General features: G+C 37.5%; 1 protein-coding gene across 1 annotated transcript; it reads left to right on the forward strand.

The window, feature by feature from the left end:
* The first annotated feature begins 4,986 nt into the window (after positions 1-4,986).
* Positions 4,987-10,168, forward strand: LOC110912078. Its single transcript, XM_022156752.2, has 2 exons — positions 4,987-5,310; positions 9,665-10,168. The coding sequence occupies exons 1-2, from the start codon at positions 5,099-5,101 to the stop codon at positions 9,948-9,950; spliced, it is 498 nt and encodes a 165-aa protein (XP_022012444.1). The 5' UTR covers positions 4,987-5,098; the 3' UTR covers positions 9,951-10,168.
* Positions 10,169-24,275: the final 14,107 nt, after the last annotated feature.

Here is a 24,275-nt window from a genome sequence, read left to right on the forward strand (position 1 = left end):
AAAATAATGAAATGAGCGAACAAGTATAAACACATAAGAAGGCATGTCGAGAATAACACATAAAGAGTAGAACAATAAAGCAAGTATCAACACATAATAAAGCAAGTATTAACACAAAAGTGACATACATGTTTAAAAGGTCAAAAGAAAATAAATAAGGAGCAAATAAAGTATCATGCAAGTTGTTCAAGCAAAACATAAGAATAAAGCTCTAGAACTATAGACTAGGTAAAAAGCATGGCAATTTTCCTAATTCCCTATAGTTATGGCTCTGATACCAATCTGTCACACCCCAACCGATGGCGGAAACATCGGAGTGAGACGAAATAGATTGCAAGAGACTTCATAACACTATTTGAGACAAGTATTTAAATAATAAATTTCCATTTTATTTATAAAGAGTCAATTACAAAGATTTGAAATAAATACAACATGCGTAACCAAATACAATACAACAACAAAACAAATTTAAAGTGTGTATCTAAGCATCCTACTAGATTCCATGCATCACCAACATCATCGCTAAACCTACAACATGTTTTAAAAGTGTAGTTCACTACAAAAAGTATTGGCGAGCATACAAGTTTGGTGCGTAGTATATAAATATAAAAATGATAAGGAACAATCCACATGGCAAACCTAGTTATCAATATTAACATATTAAACTGGCATGCGATTTACAAGTCAACCCTCTGTTTACGCAAGTATGAATGAATAAACCTAACATGACCTCTTGTTCACGGGCGGTGCGTTACTCCTATAGCGCTATACATGTTAAGTGGAGGCTTGTACGAAGCTAATGACAAGTTCATCACATAAGAATCACCCAGAAAACACGAATTAAGCATAACAAATAGTAAGCATGTATTGGATTGTTTGTTTGTGTATTTGCATAAGAATATGTATACTAAGTGTGTTTTGTATATAAAAACATGTTACACCCAAAAGTGTGAAAACGGTATAATGGGTCAAGTATACTCACAAAATTGCTAAGTCTTCTGATTATCCAAGCGTTGACGAGTGTATGAGGTTGGGAGGATGAACGTATGAGGGTTAAAGTTCTAGGTATGTTTAGAGTCGAGATTCGGGATTTAAAAAGGAATATGGAAAGTACATATGCGAAAGTAATCATCTTTAACACAAGTGAACATTAGTTCATCATCAAGGTTGATTACTAAGATAATATTTAGGCTATGTAATATGTTAATATATCAAATTGATCAAGCATGAGGTAGGAGGATGAATCCTCCATTTAGGAACCTCTTAAGTGTCATAGAATTCATGTAGGAGGTAGGAAGAAAAGTCTTCCATTTAGGCACCTCTAAGTGTTCACCACTACACTTGATGGCATGAACATTCAAGGAGGGTCATGAACTTACAAGTAATAATAGAATATGACTAACTAATCTATGAGAAAACATCAAGAAATGTGTGGATTTACAAGTAGGATAGCCCAAGCTAATCCTAAATCACACAACCATCAAGTCTTGAACTTGAACATCACTTGTGGGTTAAACCGTTGAACAAAACAGAAAGTTTGTGAGATTAATACCTCTGATTTTGAATGTCTCAACCTTGTTTTTAAGCCTAACTAACCATAGAAGTGGTTATAAGCATAAGGACATACGTTTGAGATGAGTTTCCTCAAGTTTAATCAAGTTTATCAATGTTTGAAACAAGAACAGAAAAATCAGTCAACTTTGGAGCCCTTTTGGCAAAGTTCTAGGGCCTGGTTCTCTGTGGAAAACCAATGGTAACGAAGCTAAGGTTAATCCAAGCATGTAGGAAAAAGAATCGAGTGAATCGGACAAGAAATGAGGAAGTTATGCTTGTTTTAGTGAAGCAAGGTAATTCTGCTCGAACTCTGATTTCGCAGCTGATTATGGACGATTTTGAGAGAGTTTAGGGAGTGTAAAGAAAGTGAAAAATTCTTGGATAGCACTTGGGTTTTATAGGGGAAGGTTGTGGTTGGGTTAGGTGAGCATTTATGATGTTTAGTTGGGAGTTAGCATTAAAAAAAGACAACTAACCACAACTTAAATTTTTGGCCAGCTTTGTTACTTTTATTATTATTTTTTTATATCATTAGTTGGGTATTTTTTGTTTATTAATGTGTTACATGTTGTTTAATATGTATCCAACATGTAACAAGGTCTAAAATGTATAGTATACGTGTTTTTAAGTAAGAAAAAGAAGGAAACATGTGACTATGTAGAAATCAAGTATGTATAATATATGTTTAGGTATCAAATAATTGAAAAATATATATGTTACTCTTGTAATTGAATAATCAAGTGTTTGTATGTATGGTCGATTTGAAATTACGAATACACGATCGTTGTTTGCGAGTTAAAATTACGTTTATGCGAATCACGAACCATGTATTAAACGAATGTATATTTCATATAGAAGATCAATTTTATTATAATCATAGTCTCGGTTTTAAAATAATTCGAAATAGGCTACGATTACAAGAGAAACAACTTTGCGAAAATAGAGATACAAGACACGCTTTCTAAATAAGGGAGGTTACGAAAAAGCAGGGTGTTACACATGGTGAGCTGGGCATGGCCCCGTGGTGGGCGTAGAAGCTTCTGCAGTCGTTGTCTTCTTGTATTAGGGCTGAGCACGACCCATGCCTGGCTGGGCACGACCCCATGGTCAGTTTCTGTTTTCTTGTTTTTGTCTTGGGGGATGTTGCCGAGGGGTCGGCATATCACGTTATTCCTTCTTCTTGTATTCATGTTGATTTTTGGCTGCTTATTTGTTCCTTTTGTTCTTTTAAGCTCATTTGGTCCTATAAATTCAAAAGGAAGAAAGAAACGCGCTTTTTCCAACATTAGTGCTAAAAAAGGGTTGGTTTTATGCCTCTATTCATGTAACTTATATGTTGCATTTTGTACACATCACTTCTTCAGTCATATTGTAGACGAAATTATCTTCAACCACTTCCTTCTCTTCCACCTTTAAACCTTTCTCAACTTAATGGTTACAACAACACTATGAATAAGATCAACATATAACAACATATTAATCTACATAAGCAACATATTAAACATGCATCAACATAATGAACATAAACATAGATTAAATCCATTGCAAGGTTGGTTAGAGTACGTTGAAACATAATAAAAAACATCAAACGAACTACTAAAACATGCAAAACAAACGACAACCAATTAACCACTACAGCAATCTTCCACATTGTGAGTTTCTTAGCTTTGCTTTTGAGCATTTTGTCTTTCATGTTGATATTCCATAACAAAGCAGAAACTACAGTTTCACATGTGTCACAGATGGGAGTATCAACCCACTTTAGGAAACCACATATTCTGTGTAGAACAAACATTGGGTGTCAGCCCAATGGCCACCAGCCCGCATTCTAACCCGGAGGTGGCGGGTTCGAGTCTTGCTCGTTCCCAATGCCCCTACGGTAGCGGATTTACCCCCAGATTCAGTCTTGCTGGGTGGCGGTCTGCGAGGTGGGATCACCTCGGCGATTGGGAGGACCGTGGAATATCCCCCCCCCCCCTATTTTGTGTAGAACACACAAAATCTGGTCAAACACTTGATAAGCACACACGCTGATCACACACATTAACAATGCAAGAAAACCAAAAATCAACTAAACCACACTTTGAACATGGTGCCCCATCACACACACTAACACACTGATCCTAGTTACACTTACATAACAGTTACACTCTAATCATAGTTACACTCTAAACATTATCCAACAGTGCTGCAACTCCACTAAACAAAAATCGACATATTTACAACTGAAAGTATGAATCGACGGTTAGGATTAGCTTTAGTCTGGGACGTTTTATAGCATGTACTTTCACCGCAAACTAAGCAAATCTTCTCCGGCCCATCAACATTAACTGAGGTCCGTTCCAATGTAGAAGATGACGAGTATTAAGACATTGCTTCTTTGGATCGATTTGGCAGTCTTCATATACCACACTAGATCGATTAAGTGATTTGGGGAAGGAGGTTCAAATTAGGGCTTGGAATAGGGATTTAATGTAAAGCTAATAGAGAAGAGGGGCATAAAGGTCTTTTACTCAGCTTTTGAACGGTTAAACCAAGGTCTGACTAACGGATGGGGGCAAAGTGTGAAGAATTGCGGGCACAGGGTGGCATTAGGCAACATTTGGAATGGAGGATGTTATTATGCAATATGGGCGAAACTATAGGAGGACAAATTGTAATTAACTTCAAAAAAAAAATGGTACAACCTACAAACCAAAAGGTACACCACAGATAAGGAGGGAAAACCATAACAGAATGTACAATATACCATTACTTACCAATGTTGCAAATCAGTAGTATCATAATATAATATAATATAATATACTAATTTACTGACCTAAATGCTCTGTTTCATGTCGATATACATTTAAATAATAAATTTACGAGCCTAGCTTTAGTAATAGAATGACTTTATTTAGACTGCGGGGTATGGGGCGGGGGTTTGGGCGTGGGTGGGCTGAAAACGCCCAAGCCACCACCCCGGGTGGGCATGGGTTTGGGCGTGGCCCCTTTTTCGTGGGTTTGAAGCCGGGCGTGGGGCGGGCTAGCAAGGTGACATGATAGGTTCTCAATGGCTATGTGTTAACTCATGCCCCAACCCAAGCTCCCAACTCAAGCCCCACCATACCCCATGGGTGTGAGTTTTTTTTTCCATTTTTTCCCATTCCACGTGTCAACAAATGCCCCAACTCATGCCCTAACCCAAATCCACCATACCCAACAGTCTTACAAAAAGGCATGAGTTTTAGTGTGTAAGCGTAACCCATGCCTACGAAGCAAACCCCGTACATTGAGGTGGTGTCATTCATGCCAAATCAAATGGGCCCCACCAAATCTACAATTGGGTAATGCCGAATCTTTTCTTTGCCCACTCCAAAATAATACAACTATAACACAATATGTCTCTATAATATTAATTACTCACATACCACTTGTCCTCTTATCCTTTAAATCCATTATCTCACTTTCCTCGTAAGCAAAGAAAAGCATTACACTTTTTTCGTACCAAAAACCCCATTTTTGTTTTCTTGTTCTAAAAGCTCTACAGTTGATTACTTTGAAGATGGGTTCTTATTCATTAGATCAAGAAAACAAGATCGGTATCATGGGTTATGATTATAATGATTGTGATGATTCATTTATATCGGATGTTTCGAGTGTTGTGTCTTTAGATGATGATTCTGATGATGTCTTAGAAGAATGCGACTCGTCTTCCTCGATTCGCAGCCATGGCTTAGAAGACATGTCTGGTCTCCTTCAACAACTTCCCTCTAAGTAAGTCAATAAGTTAAAACATGATTCTTGTTTTTTTTTTTTTGACGGACGGGTCAACCCAACCCGTATTTTTTATTATTATATGTTTTTGATGAGCCCCGTGAATTTTTGGACTTTTTAAGCAAGAAAAAAAACGAGAATCGAACTAGATTATATCGTTCAGTTATTATTTCCAATGGTTACTTAAGAGTGTATTAGCTTTTTATGGTTAGAGAAAAATTATCGGAGGTTTGTCCATTTTTCATCTTTAATCACTAACTTTTTAAAATTACACCTATAGTCCCCAAGATTTTGAATTTCGTTCCCAGATAGTCCATGGCGTGGATGAGGGTTAGTTTTTAGTGTTAGGTGTGTGTGAAATGACAAAAATACCCTTACTATCAAATTAATAACTAAAAAGTTAAAAGAAATATAATTAATATTTTACAATTTATGTGGGACCCACCCCCCACTTCATCTTCCTCACTCCACACCACCACCACCACCATCTTCCCCCCACCCCCCACACACACTGCGCCATGTTAGACGGTTTCCTACATCTTACTTGGACTCTCAAGTGAACCCATAGTCCAATATACAAGAAAGTATCCTTTAATACACAATAGAGATCATATATTATATGAATGTGCTAGCAAGCCTGTGTGGATTAATCAAGAAACTGAACTTGCCATTATAAAGCGATCCTTTCACTAGTAAGACCGTGGGGTATGGTGGGCTTGGGTTGGGGTTTGGGTTGGGGTTGACACGTGTAATTTCAAAAGTTAATTCTCAAACCCACTTTAGATGGGGTATGGTGGGCGTTGCTTGGCTGGCGTGGCCAAGCCATATCAACTTTTTTTAATATATATATATATATATAACCAAAAACTACATAAACATACAAAATAATTATTAAAATAAACATACAAAATAATTATCAAAATAAAAAACTATCATTCTTCGTCGGTTTCGAACCCAGGAATCGTTGAAACATGATCCACCAAATCAGATCGAAGGTTGTGATGTATATCCCTTGACTTTATCAAAAATTCATTTGTCGCTTTATCTTCGTCTGTTACGTTACCTGGTTGGGAGTCATCGTCATCATAGTAGGTAAAGACCGCTCTACCTTAATCCTCCAAAATCATGTTGTGAAGAATGATACATGTGTACATCACGTTTCCAATCTGATCCTTGTCCCATAGTCGACAAGGCATTGCCAATATTCCCCACCTTTTCTTCAAAACACCGAATGCTCGCTCGACGTCTTTACGTGCAGCCATCTGGACCCTGTTAAACTTTAATCTCTTTAGATCTGTGGTACGGTGTCTTGTGAACGATTTTACGAAAACCCCCCACTCTGGGTAAATCCCATCAACTAGGTAGTACCCGTACACTACTCAACCCCGTTTACAAATAAAGTTCCTTTGGGTCCTATACCATTTACCCGATCATTGAAAAGGGGCGAGTGGTTTATGATGGTAATATCATTATGTGAACCTGGCATACTGAAGAACGCATGCAATATCCAAAGATATTGGGACGCAACCGCTTCAAGCATGATGGCTGGCATCCCGTGAAATCCACTAGTGTGAGCGCCTTGCCATTGGGTAGGACAAAGTTCCCAAGGCCATTTCATACAATCTAAACTACCTAGCATCCCGGGTAGCCCATGTTAATCTGCGCGATGTTCCAATATTTGTTGCATGTCACTGAAAGAGGGCTTTCTCAAATATCTTTTCCTATAAAGTTCTAGAATACACGAACAAAAGTTGTGAAGATTTTCTCTAGCTACACGTGCAGACATTTTTAAATAGTCATCCATAATGTCCGAACTATTGCCATACGCTAACTGCCTAAGTGCGGCCGTGACATTTTGCCACGTACTAAATCCTAATTGCCCGGTTACGTCGGGTTTTTGTTGGAAATAAACATACTTCTCCTCAAGATCTCTAGATATCCTTAAAAATAAGTTTCTACTCATACGAAAACGACGCCTAAACATTTTTTCATCATACTTAGGTTCCGCTGAGAAGTAATCGCTTACCAACAAATTGTTAGCGGCGTGCCGTTTACGAGCGATGTACCTTCTCCTCCGTTTAGGTTGTTGAGTCTCTTCCCCATCGTCTTCGTCTTCCACGATAGCTTTCACCACCGTCGCGATCGTTTGTAGAAATATTTCCGCCCCATCGTCAGATGATGATGACGATTCACTATAACTTGAAGAACTCATGGCAAGATTGTGTTTTATGTGTTTGATATTGTGTGAGAAAAATGTTTAATATGGTAAGGTATTTATAAAGGAAATTTAAAAAAAAAAAAAAAACAAAACTAGCCCCCAACGGCTAGTTTGAATTGGTCATTCACAGCCCGCCATGTCAGCTTGCTCCCCCGCCCCACGCCCGGCTTGAAACCCAAGCCCCGAGGGCCACGCCCCAACCCAAGCCCACCCGGGGTGGTGGCTTGGGCGTTTTCCCCCAACCCACGCCCCAACCCAAGCCCCATACCCATAGTCTAATATAATAGATAGTGAGATACACCATTATTTAACTCACTCCTTAATTAATTGAACATTGTCACAAAGGAATGATTCAAAGGAATACGGTGACAAATACATAGATTATGTGGTCATGTAAATAACCGAGGTAAATCCATGGTTAATGATTAATGTAGCACTGTGAGAGTTCTCAAGAAAGTAGTTTCTGACTTTAGTGGGCAGTGTAGGTATATGGTCTTTTTGCTTCTGGGACACCATATTTATCTTCAAACACTTTAAGTTATCAAATGTAGATGGTGGTGGTGGTTGAAGGTAGAGATGGTGGTGGTGGGTACCATATAAATTATAAAATATTAATTATATTTCTTTTAACTTTTTAGTTATTAATTTGACACTAAAGGTATTTTTGTCATTTCAAACGCGCCTAACACAAAAAACTAACCCCCATCCACGTCAGCGACTATCCGGAAACGAAATTCTAAAACTTGGGGGCTATAGGTGTAATTTTAAAAAGTTAGTGACTAAAGGTGAAAAATGAGCAAACCATAGGGACTATCCGAGCATTTTTCTCTTATGGTTATTATTACTTCAAAAACCTTATTAGCTAAGGATGTAAATGAGCTAAGTTGGGCCCGAGTTCATTTATCAAGCTTCACTCGTTATGAGTTTTTTTACTCTTTATGAGTTTTATTTCAAAAGCTCAAGTTCCACTTGTTTACTGTTTATTAAAATTTTATCAAAAAGTTATATATATTTTGTATTTACAAATTATATTATATATTATATATTATATATTATATATTATATATTATATATTATATATTATATATTATATATTATATATTATATATTATATATTATATATTATATTATATATATACTACAATTATCAACTTAGGTGAATAGTGATTTGTGTTTTCTCTTTTTTCTGTCCTTTTTGTCTTTTCGCTTTTTTTTTCTTTTTGTATTTTTTCTATATTTATACCTCTTCACTTTCAGCATTAACACATACAACCTCTTAACTTTCCAAAAATATTGTAATCGAGTTTTACGTGTTTATTTTTATGTACATGTGAGTATAAATTCATGTTGATTTACGTTTCGACATAATTTTTTTCGGGAAATGAATCGGGTCAAATATAATATAGTCTTATGCTTATTATTATGTATCTTTTCAGTTGTTTTACGTTTTGACGTAAAAAAAAAATTTCTGCAAATGAGTCGAGTCAAAATATAATACGTTTTTGTGCTTATTTTTATGTATGTTTTCATTTGACCTAAGTTTTGACGTAATTTTTTTGAGACACTGCGGCATGCGGGGCAATTTACTAGTTTAATACACATATTAAATTATACTTTAGTTATCTTTAAATTATCTTTTCCATATATTGTTTATTATTATTATGTAAATATATATTTAATACATTAAATAAAAACATTTATAAGCTAATGGACTCGTTTAGGCTTGTAAGCTAATTCGAGTTCGAGAAGTGAAGCTCAGGTTCCTTATTAAGCATGCTTATTTTTAGGCTTAAGCTCGAGCTCAGTTAAGTTCGTATCGATTCAAACTTTTAACAAGCAGGTCTCGAGTAGATCACTAGCGGGTTGGCTCGTTTAAATCCCTATTTGTAGCTCATAATATTACTAGTTGCAATGGTAAGTGACCACAGTTCGTTTAAATCCCCATTTGTAGCTCATATTATTACCGGTTGCAATGGTAAGTGACCACTGTTTATGTGACCAACCTGAATAAAAAATTCGAAAGTCGAGTTAAGAGACAATTGAGCACAAAATGACCCTAGTAGAAAAAAATTATGTGTCCGTCACCGTCCTTATATCATGAATATGTTCTTATATTTATGCTTGAGGAACCCACAGGAGATCAGGGTTGTCCAAGTACTTTCAAGGGAAGTCACAATCATTCACATCTTTAGCAAACGTGGTGTGCTTAGAAGATCTTGCAAAGCCAGAAAACCCTTTCAACAAGAAGCTGAAATCATGCAAAAGTTATGTAGGATTATCAAGAGTTGTTTCATCTCCCACAGAAAGTGCTTCATCTTCAAAACTTTTAGCCAAAAGGATGTCTTCAGGAACATCTTCTTCTTTACCAAGCAACAACGGCTGCAGACTGGCCACCTGCTCGTCGTTCATCTCATTACAATGATGCTACAAGTGCTTAGGTTTCTCAAATCAAACTACCTTGTTTGTTTGAGTAATCATGTTCGAAAGGGCATTTCGCGCAGAGAGAATGATGGTCATGAACAACCATATTCATATTTGAGTTATAACCATTGTGTATACTACTAAATTACTAATCACCAAAGGATCTGATTTAGTTTCTATTTGACTAAACTTTAAAATAATCGAACACTTCTACCGTCACTTTTGAGTTTTGATCAACTCAAGCAACGTAACACTATTCATTTCATTTATATATAATATAGGAGAATTATATAAATAAATTGATTGCGATTGGTGTTTCTTTCTTTCTTTTTTTTTTTTTTTTTTGAAAGGAGAACTTCATTAAAAAAAACACACGCCAAACCCAAAAAGCGGGCGGCAACAAAGACAAACAAAGTACATAAATACAAATTTACACCATTTTCCTAAGAGATATTTTTATGATTAGATCTACTTCTAAGCCAAAGACAACCCACCGTCTTGACTTCATGGATAATGTTTTCAACACGGACATGTTTGTTGTCGAAAAGGAAGTTGTTTCTTGCCCTCCAGATACTCCAACAAATGATCAAGATAATCCCGTGAAACACCTCCTTTTCCGGATCTTTTAAGCCCACGAAGATGTGCAATTCCAATAAGTCTTTAAGCGAGAACATGAAGAGATTGGGAACCTGGCACCAATTGCTGATGTGGAGCCAAACGATAGCTGCCACGCCGCACTCGATGAATAAGTGATTCATTGTTTCTTCTCCGATGCCGCATAGAGAGCATGTCGTATCCTCCACGTGAATGTTCCTAGTCCTTAAAGCAACCCTGGTGGGGATTCTATCCATTTCTGCCCTCCAAGCTAAAATGTTACATTTAATCCGGACCCAATTGATTGGTGTTGGAATAAACAAAGGGGGTGCGGGAGAGTGACGTAGGCACATGATTCATGAATGCAATTAAAACTGTGTTAATTGTTTAATTTTAAATTACTTGTGCAAAATTGCATGCACGAATGGAAATGGCTCACAAGCACCGGTCCTACTGGATTCTAAATTATTTCAAGTGGGCTTAGCTATAAGTATTTGGGCTAGAAATTACATTGAGCCCACAATGCAAGTCTACTTGAATTAGGTGTGCGTGCACAAACCGGGTTTTTTTCTAATACCCGGTTCGGGCATATACTCGGGTACGGGTATGATTGGGTTTTGACTTTTCGGGTGTTGGTCATACCTGTGTCAGGTTCGGGTCCGGGTTTTGGCCAAAAACTCTATACCCTGTCTACCCGGGTTCGGGTTTTCAATGCCCGGGTATTAGAATACCGTATTCCAGGTCCAGGTAGGGTCCGGTTATTGGTCGGGTAGGGTTCGGGTGTTGGTCGGGTATGTTCGGGTATGGGTATAGATCAGGTTTTTTTTCGATTCATTTTTTTGGCATAAACATAGAAATATAATAGAAACTTTTATATTTACATATTGTATGCTTTGAAATTTGCCCAAAACAGTCTCACGGAAGCTCTAAACGTTCAAAAAAAGTTGTTGTACACAACGGATCCAGGTATTACGAAAACCCGGGTACAAACCGGGTATGAAAAAACCCGGGTTCGGGTATTGAACAGAATATGCATACCCAGTCCCTACCCTACGGGTAGGATCGGATTCGGGTTTAAAAAACCTGGTTTTTCTAATGCCCGGGTTCGGTTATTTTTTTCGGGCCCGGGTTTGGGTTTTTTGTGCACCTCTAGGGTGCACAGAATTGAGGTTACACTCTTATCAATAGAAGTGCACGTATCGGGTATCTTCAATAACCAGTTCAGGACAAAGAACCAGTTTCGGATATTGAATTGAAGGGCAAAATCGGGTATTGTTATACCCGGTTTCGGTTATAGGCTTAAAAACCATACCCTATATACCTTTTTCGGTTCGGGTATGGAACCGGTTCTTCCAGTTCCGGGTATTGAAAAAAACTTGTCCGATATGCAAAAAACCACCAGTTTTGAGGCTGCAACTTATTTTGTTACAAATATATATATATATATATATATATATATATATATATATATATATATATATATATATATATATATATATATATATATATATATATATATATATAGGGGACCGTTAAAATGAAAACCACCTCCAGTTGTAAGAGCCATGAGAACTTTTTGATCCGGGGCGAGTTGGACCAAATTTTTTTTTCATAAACGTTGATGCGTGTATTATAAACACATTTGTAAAAAATAAAATTCAAAAAAAATGTCGTGAGTGTAGTTTTGAGCACCACAAGTTTGTTTTTACGGGTACCGTAAATTTTATTTAAATAAAATTTACGGTACCCGTAAACACAAACTTGTGGTGCTCAAAACTACACACACGACATTTTTTTTTGAATTTTTTTTTTTTACAAATGTGTTTGTAATAAGCGCATCTATGTTTTTAAAAAAAAATTTTGGTCCAAATCGCCCCGTACGGTGTAGTTCTCATGGTTCTTACAACTGTAGGTGGTTTTCATTTTAGCGGTATATATATATAGGGTGGGGTTCGGCTAGAAAGTCCAAATTTCATAAAAAGTGTAAAAAGTCATAAAACACTCTAATTTCAGCTATAAAACACACCTAAAACCCACAAATAATAGAGCGAAAATTACTAAAACAACATATTCAAACCATAATAGTTCATAAAAACTTAAAACACACAATCGTAGAACTATCAATATAAAACACAACATGATAATCAACATAAAACACACTAATGTTAGTCATTCGATAATCAAAGCCTTATCATCCAAAACACAACACAAACCCCACAAATATGACGTTTTAGTAATCTTTACTTTGGTATTTATGGGTTTTGAGTGTGTTTTATGGTTGACATGATGGTGTTTTATTCAAAAGGGCATGATGGTAATTTGATTATTAATTTAATTTTGGAATATTCTATATATATCCTAAACTAACTATCCAGATATTTATAGAAACGTATATCTCTTTGACAATTTCAAATCATTAGGATTTCAAAAGGGCAGTTACTTTAAACTACGAAGTTCAAATCATTAACAATTTCTTCACATTGTGTTTTATCAGTTACTGGGTTCATCAAAATGTGTTTTAACAGTTACTGGTTTCATCACAATGTGTTTTATCAGTTACTAGTTGATATGATTTTTAGCATTCTTGATGTTGTGTTTTATCAGTTACTGGTTCATGTTGTGTTTTATCAGTTAATGGTTTCATCACAATGTGTTTTATCAGTTTCGGGTTTCAGTTACTGTTTCATCACAATGTTTTCTATCATTTACTGGTTGATGTGATTTTAGCATTCTTGATGTTGTGTTTTATCAGTTACTGGTTTCATCACAATGTGTTTTATCAATTACCGGTTTCATCACAATGTGTTATACCAGTTATGATTCATGAATGACATGTTCTTTTGTATTTTATCTATTGTTTCATCATAGTGTGTTTTATCAGTTACTGGTTGATGTGATTTTCGCATTCTTGATGTTGTATTTTATCAGTTACTGGTTTCATCACAATGTGTTTTATCAGTTACTGGTTCCAGTTACTGTTTCATCACAATGTGTTTTATCAATTATTGGTTGATATGATTTTGGCATTCTTGATGTTGTGTTTTAGCAGTCAGTCACTAGTTCGTCACATTGTGTTTTATCGCACACACTACTATGAACACATCTAGATCTGATTTATCGTTATTTTTTATATGATTTGGTGTTTTTAAATGTGAGGGATTAGAGAGAGAGAGAAAAAATTTCGACATTTTTGGTGGTGGTTTTATGATTGGTAGTTATTTCCTTATTAAAAACAACTTAAATGACACATTTACCCCCAATAAATTAAATTAGCTTATTTTAAAGACACGTATATTACCAAAATGTGAACAAAACGATCTCAACCATTAAACACACTCATCTAATGGCCTAGATCGCTTCCTACACTTTCTAGGAAAACACACATTCCGCAGGATCCCTACTATATATATATATATATATATATATATATATATATATATATATATATATATATATATATATATATATATATATATATATATATATATATATATATATATAGGAAATATAAAACGAAAACCCACTTGAGTTAAAAAAACCCCAAGAAAACCCTATGTAACATTTTTACTTTTTTCTAAAAAATCAGGAAATGTAACATAAATATATTTGAATATTGATGTTAGGTATATTTTGTAGTAATTCGCATTGATTTTTAATGTGTTAACATGTTAATTCGTATCCGTTTATATACTTATCACGTGTTGGTGTTTTTGACTTAATAGGTGCTAGAAAGGGTGAAAAGAGAAACCGAGCTGAAAATCGGGTTCGATGGGTCAACACGGGAGCTGTAGCAGAAAAAGTCAACCTGGGTATCTCAGGCTACATGCGGAAGCTGACCAAGACTCTCCCGCGACGCGCGGGAGAGGTCAATTATGGGAAAAAAAGTATAAGACAGCTGAAATCAATTTTTAGGTTATCCATTCCATTCCCAGCCGTCAGAGATGAATCAAAGGGCGATTTTAGGCGATTTGGGCACTATTCTTCCATATTTCAAGCTGTTCTTTGATTTCCGATCAATTCTCGATGACAACTGAAGTTGTGATGACTTCCATGCGCGGCTAAACGCTTGGTGACCTCCGCCCGGATGAATGTTTATTAGTTTTTGCACTTTGAACTTTGTTTGCAGATTCGTATAAACTGGTAATTTAAACTATTTGTGTTGATTCTGTGAAACGTTTATTATATTTGAATTGTTCGTCTTTTATCAAGAGTAATGTTGGTGCACTTGTGTCTGTACTTTGTCTGTATTTTGTAATGTTATAAAACGATGTCTTTTGTCTGTCGTGTTTACGTCTTATGTTGGTTTGTTTATGTGTTTGAATGTATGTTTGACCAAGTCAACCATCCTCCTGGTTTGACTTGGCCAAACAGTCAACACTAAGTTTGTAAGATTGTTTGCTTCGAAGGATGTCATCGAAGGATGGTTTGTATCCTTCGATGACTTCGAAAGACAACCTTCGATGGATACAGATGGACCTCGAAGGATATATCATCCTTCGAGGTATGTATGGATCCTTCGGTAGATTTCTGGTCGATAGATGATCCTTCGACCAGACTATCTTATCCTTCGAGCATGTAATCTGTTATGGGTATATATATCCCATGTATGGTTCATTTCACAGTTAGACATCTAGACATCAGTGAGTTATATGTGTGTGAGTGAACCAAGTCTTGTAGAGAGCATTTTCAGTTTGGTCAAGGGCTGTAACCGTGTCCACTGAAATATAAGAGAAAACTTTGATATCTTATGTGTCTACTCTTTCTCTTTGTTGCTTGTGCTTTCATATAAACTATCGGTTTGCATTCTAGCTTGGATTCCGCACTTGCTAGAGTGTTAAACATAACAAGGATAAGGTTTAACCTCAACCTCCGAGGGACCTACAAGTGGTATCAGAGCCGTGGCTCTTTTCCTTGTTAAAAACCGGGTTTGTACAAGACTTTGGAAGTGTTTGGACAAAACTCACTTGGTTTAGCACCCGTTTTTAGTGTGTTTCTTGCATTTTTAGCCTTAAAAACGTGTTCTAAACTAACCGGGTGTGTTAAGGGAAGGTTTGGGTAACTTAAAATCTTGTTCTAAAAAGTTTTGGTAATTTCCGGCCAAAATTCCGGTTAACTCCGGTACCGGTTTCTGGATGAGAAGCTTCCTTTTTGGGCAATATTTCAAAAGTCAAATCTGAGTTGGTGAAAAGTTGGGTCTGAACATACCTTCTGCCGAATGTTGTGCACCAACCCATCACCTTTTTCACCAACCTGTCAACTCTGTGTCAGTGTGTCAGAGCTCATCGAAAGATATCCTTCGAAGTCGAAAGATCATCTTTCGATCAAGGAGGTTCGACAGATACCCATCCTTGAACATCTTTCGAAGTCTGTGAGTTATCTTTCGAGCCAAGGAATCTTTTCGAAGGATATATCGTTCGAGCTACTGTTTCTTTTCGAAAGATAAGGATCCTTCGTCTTGGAGAATCTTTCGAAGTCATTATTCGAAATTCAACAGTGATCTTTCGAACACTGTTGATCCTTCGAACAGGTGTTATCTTTCGTTTCTTATCTGTTTAAATTTAACAGTTGTGATTTTCAGGTCTTTTGATCCAGTATCCTTCGGCTGTTTGTTCATTTCGACATATTAACATAGTTTGTGAACATTGAATTTTCAAAAGGAAAAACTTGTTTTTCAAATTTTTAAATCAATTTTCACTTAATATATTAATTTTTTTTAAAATGGGAACAAACGGTCAGTGGGATCCATCCGCGTGGACTACAACAACTTTGACTCCACAATCATCAGCTACGCAATCATCAGCCACGCAATATGCGTCAGAGTTCAACAAAACTGCATGGATGCAGGCTATTGCCCCACCTCAAGCTGCAATGATAACTGCAAATCAATGGGCATTGGTCACTAATCAAAGCAGCAGCATTCAAGCAATGATGCAGAACGACAGTGAAACTGGTACAAGCACAAAACCGCCAAAACTAAATCACATCAATGATTGGGGATGGTGGAAAGAAAGGCTGAGAACTTATGTTCAGGGGCAAGGTCAAGATCTATGGATGTGTTTCTTCACTCCATTTGAAAATGAGTTGGAAGTTGCAGGATCTAATCCAGAAACTTACAGCACTATGTCTGATGATGATAAGAAGAAATTTGAGTTGGAAAAGAAAGCATTCATGATTCTCACGCAAGCTCTTCACAGAGACATATACCACCAGTTTGTTTATTGCACGACTACTAAAAGCTTGTGGGATATGCTCACATTACGATGTGAAGGAAATGCTCAGTCTAGGAAGATCAAGCAAGAATTGCTGAAGAAAGAGTTTGAAGGTTTCACGTGTATGGAGAACGAGGGTTTGGCAGAGTTGTCTACAAGGTTCCATCATCTGTTGAGTGAAATGTTTGCTTTTAGAGTCACTGCCACTCCACAAGAAATGGTGAAGAGATTTGCTTATAGCTTACCAGCAAAATGGAGCGGTTATCTTGAAATTCTCAAGGAAAATGGTGTTCTGGACACAATCACCGTTTATGAGTTAATTCAAAAATTGGAGAACAAAGATGTACAAGAAAAGCTAAAGGCAAAAAGAACAATAACTCCTCAGAATCCAGAGATGTACTATGGGATTGCAGGAGGTATCAGTGGAGAAAAACCAGCCTCTCAACACGCGAAGCTTCAAACAGCTTTCATCTCAAACACCGGACCTTCCACAACAAATCAGTTTGATCCTTCAGCATACACGATGATGTATTCAAGACCAGATTCTTCTTCTCAACAACAACAGACAACTCAGCAATTCACACCACCGGCTTTCTTAGACCCAAGCAGAGCTCAGCAGCAACAACCGCAACAGCAAGGGTTTTATGGAAACTCTTCAAACTTTCAAGCCACTTCCAATCCGAACACAGTCAGATTAGACACTTCCAACTTTTCCAAAGTCACTGTTGAAATAGCCAAGGAGCATATGGAGATGTTGAATACCTTGGTTAGTGCTTATTGTGGATTAGTTGCAGGTCAGATTGGGAATATCAATCTAACCAATGAAGACTATCAGCAAGTGGATAAAGAAGAGTTTGAAATGATGGATATCAAATGGGCTCTTGCTAGTGCAATTCGAAGAGCAAAGGAGTTTATGGAAAGGACGGGGAGAACCAACTTGGAAAGCAACAACAACACCAAGTATGGTTTTGATAAGAATGCTGTCACTTGCTTCAATTGTGGTGAAAAGGGTCATTTCAAGCGGGAGTGTCAGAAGCCACCTAAGCAAGGCAATCAGAATCCCTTCAGGAATCAAAGACAGCCACAACAGCAACAGAACAACAATTCTGACAGATCAATAGTTCCCGTTGGAGGAAATACATCTGGTTCCACAAACACTAATCCCCACAGAGGATTAGTTGTTCAAGCTGATGAAATATGCAACTGGAATCTTCAGCTTAGAGAAGGAGGAAATGGTGGAACAGCATGTTATGCTAAAGTGGTTGAAAAGGTAGTTGAACCCGTGTCTGCTGGTGAATCTTCGGAAGATGAAGATAACTCGGGTTATAGTGGGAGCATGGATGGGGAATCACTTGATGCTGGTGATTTATCAAGTGATGCTTTAGACTTGGAGGTTGATGAGCTTTTGGCTGAAGCTGAAGCATTATGCAAGAGGAGATCTATTCTTTGCCAGAAATCTGCTGGAACTTCCGAGAAGCTTGCTCAGTTTTTCTCTGAAGATGGATCTTTTTCTTTTCATACAGCCTTTATGGCTCATGTAGAAGGTCAAACCTCTCAGGTATGTGATACTAACTCTGACTCTATTTCTGCTTCTGTTGAATGTGCAAAGTGTTTAGAATATGCAGAAAAGGAAATTCAGTTTGAAATCACACACAAACACAATCAAGAATTGATTGTAGATCTTTCTAAAGCAACCGAAGCTAACTTGTTTTTAACCAGAAATGAAAAGGAGTTTAAAGCAACAATTGAGTCATTAAAACATGATGTTTCTGAATTACAAAAGGCTGTTTTGAGAAAACAACATGCTAACAATAATCTAATTGACCCAATTGAAAAGCAAATGGTAGAGTTAGCAACAGCTCGATGTGAATGTGAGACAATTAAGCAGAAATTGGAAAGCTATTCCAATTCCCGCTATGTTTTGGATCACATTATTGATGTTCAAAAGAAAAAGGGGGATGCTAAATGTATTGGTTACAAATCATGTCCTCCCCCGATGAATCACAATTACTCCAAGTTGCCTGATGACGAGGATACGCCCCGTTTTGAACCTACTGTGCCACTCGGTCTAGATGACTTTGCAGCAGGCCTCGGGTTCACAACTGGTACATCATCCTCGGGTAAATCAGAATCTGAGAATGTGACAGATTCATCGTGTGTTAAGGAACAGAGTCCTCCCATTATTGAGGATGCTGATTCTTCGGACGATGAATCTAAAGAAATTGTGAAACAACAGTCTAACTCGGTTACAACAGATATTCCTATCGAGAATCACATTCTGTGTGATCCACCAGTGAAACCGAGTAAGACTGAAATGTCAAAAGCAATGGAATCCCTTGTAGTTAGCTCTGAAGGGAATAACTTGTTGTATACGCTCAAAGGAGATAGCAAAATCTACTCTAACAAAGATTTTCCAATTAAAAATGTAAATCAAGATTTAATTGAGCAAATTTTTGAAGGATGCACTGATAAGTTTTTGGGGAACAAAAGTGGCAAAATTACAGTTACTCAATGTGATCCAATTCCGTGTGAACAAATTAGAAAACAATACGGAAACCAAAAACTACCAATTGAGCAAAAACAACAAGTCAACTCCGGAAAGGGTCAGGTACAGGGAAAGAAAGCTCAGAACAAGAATGTTCATGCACCAAAAGTTCAGCAGCCTAAGACTGAACAACCAAAGGTTCAACAACCTAAAGTTGAGCAGTCTAAGGCTACTCAACCTAAGGCTGCACAACCTAAAATTCAACAATCTAAGGTTGAGCAACCTAAGGTTCAACAGCAAAAGGTGCAAAACAAAAGAGCTCCTGTTAAGAAAAGAGAACCGAAAGTGAACTTTGTTGGATCCAAGGGTACATATAAACTTGAAACATTTCAGGATAAATCTAACGTTGATTTTATAAAACAAGTTAGAATTTTAAAACGAAATGATCAGAATAATTACACCCAACACACAAACGGATGTGATTTAGGTCCAAGTACATCTAGATCACAAAGTTCATTGTCTGGTTCTTCGTCTGGTCATCAACATGTTTCTCCGAGGTTTGTAGAGCGGAGAACATGTTTTGAATGTGGCACAATTGGGCATATTGTAAGATACTGCCCATACCTGCAAAAGTTGAAGGCAAAAACGAGTGCTCCCCAAGAAATCAATTACCAAAAACGACCAATTTCCCCGAAACAAGACCCACGTGTCTTGAAAGAAAGGGAAAAGAAGTTAAAACAAAAGAACCAAAAGGTAATTGAAAAGGCCTTAAAATCAGAGGTCAAAGAAGAAAAACCTGTACAAGCAAAATCTACAACTGTAAAACCAGTAAATGCTAAAACAATTAATACAAATACTGGTAAAGGACAAACAGCTTGGAAACAAAAACAGGTAATTCAATCAGGGGGAGCACCACAGGTTCTTTTTCCTAATCATCAAGTGATTGAAATCACTTTCCTTGATGATCAAGGACGACCCAAGTCCACAAAGGCTTGGGTCCCCCTCTCAAACTAATAAGTTAGTTGCATGTGCAGGCGGTTCCAGGAGGAACTATTAATAGTCATTGGATTGTTGATAGTGGGGCTTCCAGGCACATGACGGGCGACTATCGTCTTCTTTTCGATGTGCGAAGTATAAGAGGAGGATATGTTGCGTTTGCTGGAGACAAAGGAGGGTATATCACCGGCGAGGGAATGATCTCAAATGGAATTGTGAGTTTCGACAAAATCAATTATGTGCAACAGTTGGATCACAATCTCCTAAGTGTTTCTCAGATTTGCGACAAGAAGTTCACCGTGCATTTTGATGATGCCGGTTGTTATGTGCTGAAGCCAGGTTTCAAGATTCCCGCAGAATGGATTCTCTTATCAGCACCAAGAGTTAATGATTTGTATGTCCTTGATATGAGCCAAGCAATAACTCAGTCCAAACAAGTTACTTGCTTTATTTCAAAAGCCACTGAAAAGGAGACGATCTCTTGGCACAGACGGATGGGTCATATTCACCTCAGAAAAATGAATCACCTTGTCAAAAACAATTTGGTGAGAGGTGTCAATGTGAAGAACTTTCAACTTCAAGATGTCTGTGTGCCGTGTCAGAAAGGGAAGCAGATCAAGAAATCACATCCATTGAAGAAGGTTAACACTGTCAACATGCCACTTGAACGTCTGCATATGGACCTTTTTGGCCCTGTCAAACACAAGAGTGTGCATGGGGAAGTTTTCTGCTTGGTAGTTACTGATGACTATTCAAGATTTTCATGGGTTGACTTCATGGTTCACAAGAGTGGGACTCCAGAAATTCTAAAGAATTTGATCACCTTATTGGAAAATCTTTATAATCTAAAGGTGAGGCGAATTCGAAGCGACAACGGAACCGAGTTCAAAAACAGGGTTATGGATGAATTTTGCACTGCAAAAGGAATCCTTCATGAATACAGCTCTCGGTACACACCACAACAAAATGGAGTCGCTGAAAAAAGAACAGAACCTTAATTGAGACTGCAAGAACCATGTTGGTTGAGTCTCAGCTTCCAGTTCGATTCTGGACTGAAGCTGTTGCCTCGGCTTGCTACACGTTAAACAGGGTTCTCACAGTGAAAAGACATGGCAAAACGTGCTTCGAACTCCTACACAAGAAGACTCCTGACTTGGAATATCTAGAACCTTTTGGTGCACCATGTACCATGATTGAGCCTGACGGGAAGTTTGGTGCCAAAGCTATCGAAGGTTACTTCCTTGGGTATGCTACTCCTAATCTGCGAGTATGGAACCTGACTACCAAAAGGATTGAAGAATGGGGTGAAGTAAGAGTTCAAAGATATTCTAATCCTCCGAAGCCTTCTGGAGACCCACGGATGTTCGATTATGATGGTCTTTTCGACTCATTTAATCTGCCGACATTTGATGATGAAAATGCAATTGCTCAAATGTTGTCTGAAAGCGAGAATGCGACTGGCTCTCAGTTAGCTCGTCCAATCATTGTTGACTCACAAGCATCTTCTTCTGTCAACAATCTCGTTTCAAATGAGGTGTTTAATGATGCTGTCGATTACAATTTGTCATCGGAAGATGAGGAGTATGTTGATGCAAATGATGGTGAAGCACTGCGTCCGGTTCAAGGTACTTCAGAAGCAATGGATCCAGTGTCTGCGCCAATTATCCAAGAAGAAAATGCATCATCTTCTACAACTCAACAGCTTCAGAATGATATCGGGAATTTAAATATCAATAACTTGAGGTCAAATGTTGAAATTCCTCCAGTTTCTGAAACCCGAATTCATAACATTCATCCTCAGCAGAATATTATAGGTGATGTTCTCAGTGGTGTAAGGACAAGGAATCAAATCAGAAATAACGAAAATGCTGGCTTGTATGCTGAGATACGAGAATCGGGACAACAAAATGATTGGTCTTTCGCCTGCTATGTTAGCCAAGAAGAGCCTAGATCTTGGAAGGAGGCATTGAAAGATGATTCCTGGGTGGAAGCCATGCAAGAAGAACTTCAGCAGTTCGAGAAGTTGGGCGTATGGAAATTGGTTGATAGGCCCGACAACTACAAGAAGATCGGAACTCGTTGGGTGTTTAAGTGCAAAAAGGACGACCGTGGGATTGTTGTCTGAAACAAAGCAAGGTTAGTTGTTCAAGGCTTCAGTCAGATCGAAGGTATTGACTACAATGAAGTGTATGCACCTGTTGCACGTCTGGAGGCGATTAGAATCTTTCTAGCCTACGCATCCTTCAAGAAATTCAAGGTGTACCAGATGGATGTTAAAAGTGCTTTTCTTCATGGAGTAGTCGAAGAGGAAGTATATGTCGAGCAACCACCGGGGTTTGAAGATCCATTACATCCTGACAGAGTTTTATTACTTAACAAGGCGTTATATGGTCTTCATCAAGCACCCAGAGCCTGGTATGAGACATTGTCTACCTACCTGCTGAGCAATGGGTTTAGACGGGGTTTGATCGATTGTACCCTCTTCATCAAGGAAAAAGGTGAAGATCTTCTGTTGGTACAGGTGTATGTCGATGACGTTATTTTTGGTTCTACCGATGATAAACTATGCAAGGAATTTGAAAAGGTGATGCAAGATCGATTCGAGATGAGTGCGATGGGTGAAATGACGTTCTTCTTGGGTTTGCAAGTTAATCAGTCCGAATCTGGAATTTTTATCCATCAAACCAAGTACGTCGGAGACATCTTGAGCCGGTTCCAGATGTCCGATTCGAAGCCAATTTCTACTCCTCTTCCGCAGAATCACGGGATTACTCCGGATGAAAAAGGGGATGATGTGGATTCTTCACTTTATCGTGCTATGATTGGATCCTTAATGTATCTCGCCGCATCAAGACCCGACATTATGTATCCAACTTGTCTTCTCGCTAGGTACCAAGCGAATCCGAAGGTCTCTCACTATGCTGCTGTCAAAAGGATTTTTCGTTATCTGAAGGGTTGCCCTGACACCGGGTTATGGTACCCTAAGGATGATAACTTCGATCTCAAGGCTTACAGTGATTCTGATTTCGGCGGCTGCAAGAAAGATGGCAAATCAACTACAGCAGGATGTCAGTTCTTAGGCAATCGCCTAGTCACTTGGCAGTGCAAGAAGCAGACATGTGTGGCTACGTCTACATGTGAAGCGGAATACATTGCTGCGTCTAGTTGCTGCTCCCAGGTTCTATGGATCCAACAACAGATGCGGGACTACGGTTTTGAATTCCTAACTACTCCTATTTATGTTGATAATGAGGCTGCCTTACAAATCACTAGAAATCCTGTACAGCACTCGAAAACGAACCACATCGATATTAAATATCACTTCATACGTGATTGCTTTGAAAAGAGACTTATCGATGTGGTTCACATTCATACCGATCACCAACGTGCCGACCTTTTTACCAAAGCATTTGATAAATCAAGATTTGATTATTTACTTTTGGTAAACGGCATTAAGGTGAAGCAAGAGTAACCGACATCAGGAAATCGTTTTTGTAAATATTTTTCTAAAAACCAAAAATCCAAAAATATTTTTACTTTACTTTATTTTTGAATTTTAGGGGGAGAAAGTTTCAAGAAAAATACAAAAACATTGAAAAACCACAAAAATACAAAAATATGTCTTTAATTTATTTACTTTCTGCATTTAAGGGGGAGAAAATTCAGAAAAACACAAAAACAATAGAAAAACAAAAATGAGTTTCTTGGTAATATAAGAGAAAGTGATATTACATCAGAGGTCGGTTGAAACATGTTTCTAGACACTCTAATTTCAGCTATAAAACACACCTAAAACCCACAAATAACAGAGCGAAAATTACTAAAACAACATATTCAAACCATAATAGTTCATAAAAACTTAAAACACACAATCGTAGAACTATGAATATAAAACACAACATGCTAATCAACATACAACACAATAATATTTGTTATTCGATAATCAGAGCCTTATCATCCAAAACACAAAACACAACCCACATATATGATGTTTTATTAATCTTCATTTTGTTATTTGTGGGTTTTTGGTGTGTTTTATGGT

The sequence above is a fragment of the Helianthus annuus genome, chromosome 15 (genome assembly GCF_002127325.2).
Source record: "Helianthus annuus cultivar XRQ/B chromosome 15, HanXRQr2.0-SUNRISE, whole genome shotgun sequence".
In the NCBI taxonomy this organism is placed as follows: domain Eukaryota; kingdom Viridiplantae; phylum Streptophyta; class Magnoliopsida; order Asterales; family Asteraceae; genus Helianthus; species Helianthus annuus.